Raw genomic sequence first — 2,385 nt, 5'->3', positions numbered from 1 at the left:
TCCCTCGCCGGTTCCTCGGACTCCCTCGCCGATTCCTCGGACTCCCTCGCCGATTCCCCGGACTCCAATTCCGGTCCCACGGACCCCATCTCCGGTTCGACGGACTCCTTCACCGGCTCCCGTCGAAAAACCAAGCACGCCACGGACGCCTTGGCCCGTTCCCGTCTGTGGAACCTCAAAGAACAGGAGGCCTCTCACGCCTCGAGTCGTCCTGTCACCATCAGACTACGTGGAGAATATTCCGCCAAAGTCTGTCCGTAGTCTGATGACGCAGACTGTGCCAACACTGTGTGACTTCGGCACCCAGACCGATCCGATCCTCATACCGAAACCCGCTACACCGACACCGCTAATCCCTAAGCGCGACGCGTTCACACAAACCAAGAAACGCGGCGGTCGGGCTCGAAATAGCCCGTATTACCTCTATACTCCTCGACGAATGTAACCTATATACCAGATTATATTCCTTTAATATATTCCTCAAATATATCCTGAGCTATTATAACCAAAGGAAAAGAGTTGAAAAATTAATTTCCTCCCTTGCGATCCACTTCCTTGGGCGTTCCTAAAATAGAGTTAAGCGGAGTAAGCCCCATAAATTGGTGACCCCGACGTGATCGCAAGGTTTAAAAATGCCGCAAGACGGTGGAGTACAAATTACGGCTGAAAGCCTCGTACACAAAGTCGCTGTTCGCGTACCCCCCTTCTGGAACGACGAACCGGAACTATGGTTCGCACAATTAGAAGGACAATTTACGATTAGCGGAATTACCCAAGATTCCACTAAATATTCGTACGCTCTATCGCAATTAAATTCAAATCAAATCAAAGAGATTAAAGACGTAATCACTCAGCCTCCCGCAACCGAGAAATATGAAGCAAGCGCTCATACAGCGAATGTCTGTCTCCCAAGAATAGCGCACACGACAGCTCTTAGAGCTAGAGGAGTTAGGAGATCGCAAACCATCACAATTTTTACGACATCTCCGTACCCTGGCCGGAAATAATGTTCCAGATTCTCTCTTACGCACGCTCTGGCTGGGAAGACTTCCACAACAGGCTCAGATGATTCTAGCCACCAGGACCGACGACTGTCTTAACGATGTAGCAGTGCAAGCCGATCGCATCCACGAGATGACGAACAAGGCAGTGGCTTCTACGTCCACACCTGCGGCAACCTCTCTCGAAGCAAAAGTAGAGGCTCTAACAAAACAAGTTGCTTCTCTCACCACGCATCTTTCCCGAGACAAGAAACGGGATAAGAAATCCGAAAGAAAACGGAGCCGAAGTCGCAGCCAGAAGCCGGCAAAGAGCACAGACAATGAGAAGCACTGTTATTATCACAACAGATTCGGCGAGAAAGCTAAGAAATGTACTCAGCCATGCACCTACAAATCGGAAAACGAAAAGGAGAGTCACTAGCGGCGGCAAACCGACTCGCCCCTTCACAACGCCGCCTTTTCATAACGTGTCGGGATACCAAGAAGCGATTTCTAGTCGATACAGGGTCCGACGTCAGTGTATATCCACGCTCAATGACAGCAGGCTACACGGCGTCTTCCACCTATGAACTTTTCGCTGCAAATGGCTCTACGATAAACACATACGGCTGGCTTACATTGCAGCCGGAGCTCGGGTTACGACGTGCTTTCCCTTGGCGCTTTATCGTCGCCAATACAGTACCCATCATCGGAGCTGACTTCCTGGCACACTATCACCTGTTACCCGATCTACAGCGAGGCCTTCTCCTAGACGGAAAAACGGAGCTACGCACAAAAGGCACGGCAGAAAAAGGAGCCACGCAATCCATCAAGGTGCTGGCAATAGAAAACGACTACCATCGTATCTTGGCAGAATTTCCCGGGATTACGCGGGTTACTGCCGGGACGCGAAAAGCGAAACACGCTACCAGGCATCACATTAAGACGACGGACGGCCCACCTGAAGCCTGTCGTCCACGAAGACTCGCCCCCGACAAACTCAAAGCAGCCAAGGCGGAGTTCGGCCTCTTGCTCCAAGAGGGGGTCATACGTGTATCGAAGAGCCCCTGGGCGACGCCACTACACATGGTGCCGAAAAAAGGGGATACATGGCGGCCCTGTGGAGACTACCGGAGACTAAACGCGAGGACCGTCCCCGACCGCTACCCCATACCACATATAGAGGATTTTTCGCAACGCCTACACGGCAACAGAATCTTCTCGACACTGGATCTTGTACGAGCGTGAAATCAGATCCCCGTACACCCCGAAGACGTTCCGAAGACGGCGATAACTACGCCTTTCGGACTCTTTGAATTCCTCTTTATGCCGTTCGGACTTCGCAACGCAGCACAAACGTTCCAGCGCTTCATCAACGAGATTATAAGCGACCTGGAATTTTGCT

The 2,385-nt window shown here is 51.5% G+C and overlaps 1 protein-coding gene across 1 annotated transcript; it reads left to right on the top strand.

Moving 5' to 3' along the window:
• Window positions 1–632: 632 nt before the first annotated feature.
• Window positions 633–1,422, top strand: LOC105570977. The gene is made up of 2 exons (XM_012028437.1): window positions 633–842; window positions 931–1,422. The coding sequence occupies exons 1-2, from the start codon at window positions 633–635 to the stop codon at window positions 1,420–1,422; spliced, it is 702 nt and encodes a 233-aa protein (XP_011883827.1).
• The last annotated feature ends 963 nt before the right edge of the window (window positions 1,423–2,385 follow it).

This window comes from Vollenhovia emeryi, unplaced genomic scaffold (assembly GCF_000949405.1).
Source record: "Vollenhovia emeryi isolate VEMERY1.0 unplaced genomic scaffold, V.emery_V1.0 DF941445.1, whole genome shotgun sequence".
Taxonomy (NCBI): domain Eukaryota; kingdom Metazoa; phylum Arthropoda; class Insecta; order Hymenoptera; family Formicidae; genus Vollenhovia; species Vollenhovia emeryi.
Note: the sequence above shows the minus strand (reverse complement) of the source record. Positions and strands in the feature narration are given on the sequence as shown.

Bases quoted from the DNA above. Each gene is read 5' to 3' on its own strand.
- LOC105570977 (XM_012028437.1), top strand. From the start codon at position 633: ATGCCGCAAGACGGTGGAGTACAAATTACGGCTGAAAGCCTCGTACAC. The intron at 843-930 runs GTAATCACTCAG...CGCACACGACAG, and splicing joins AAATCAAAGAGATTAAAGAC to CTCTTAGAGCTAGAGGAGTT.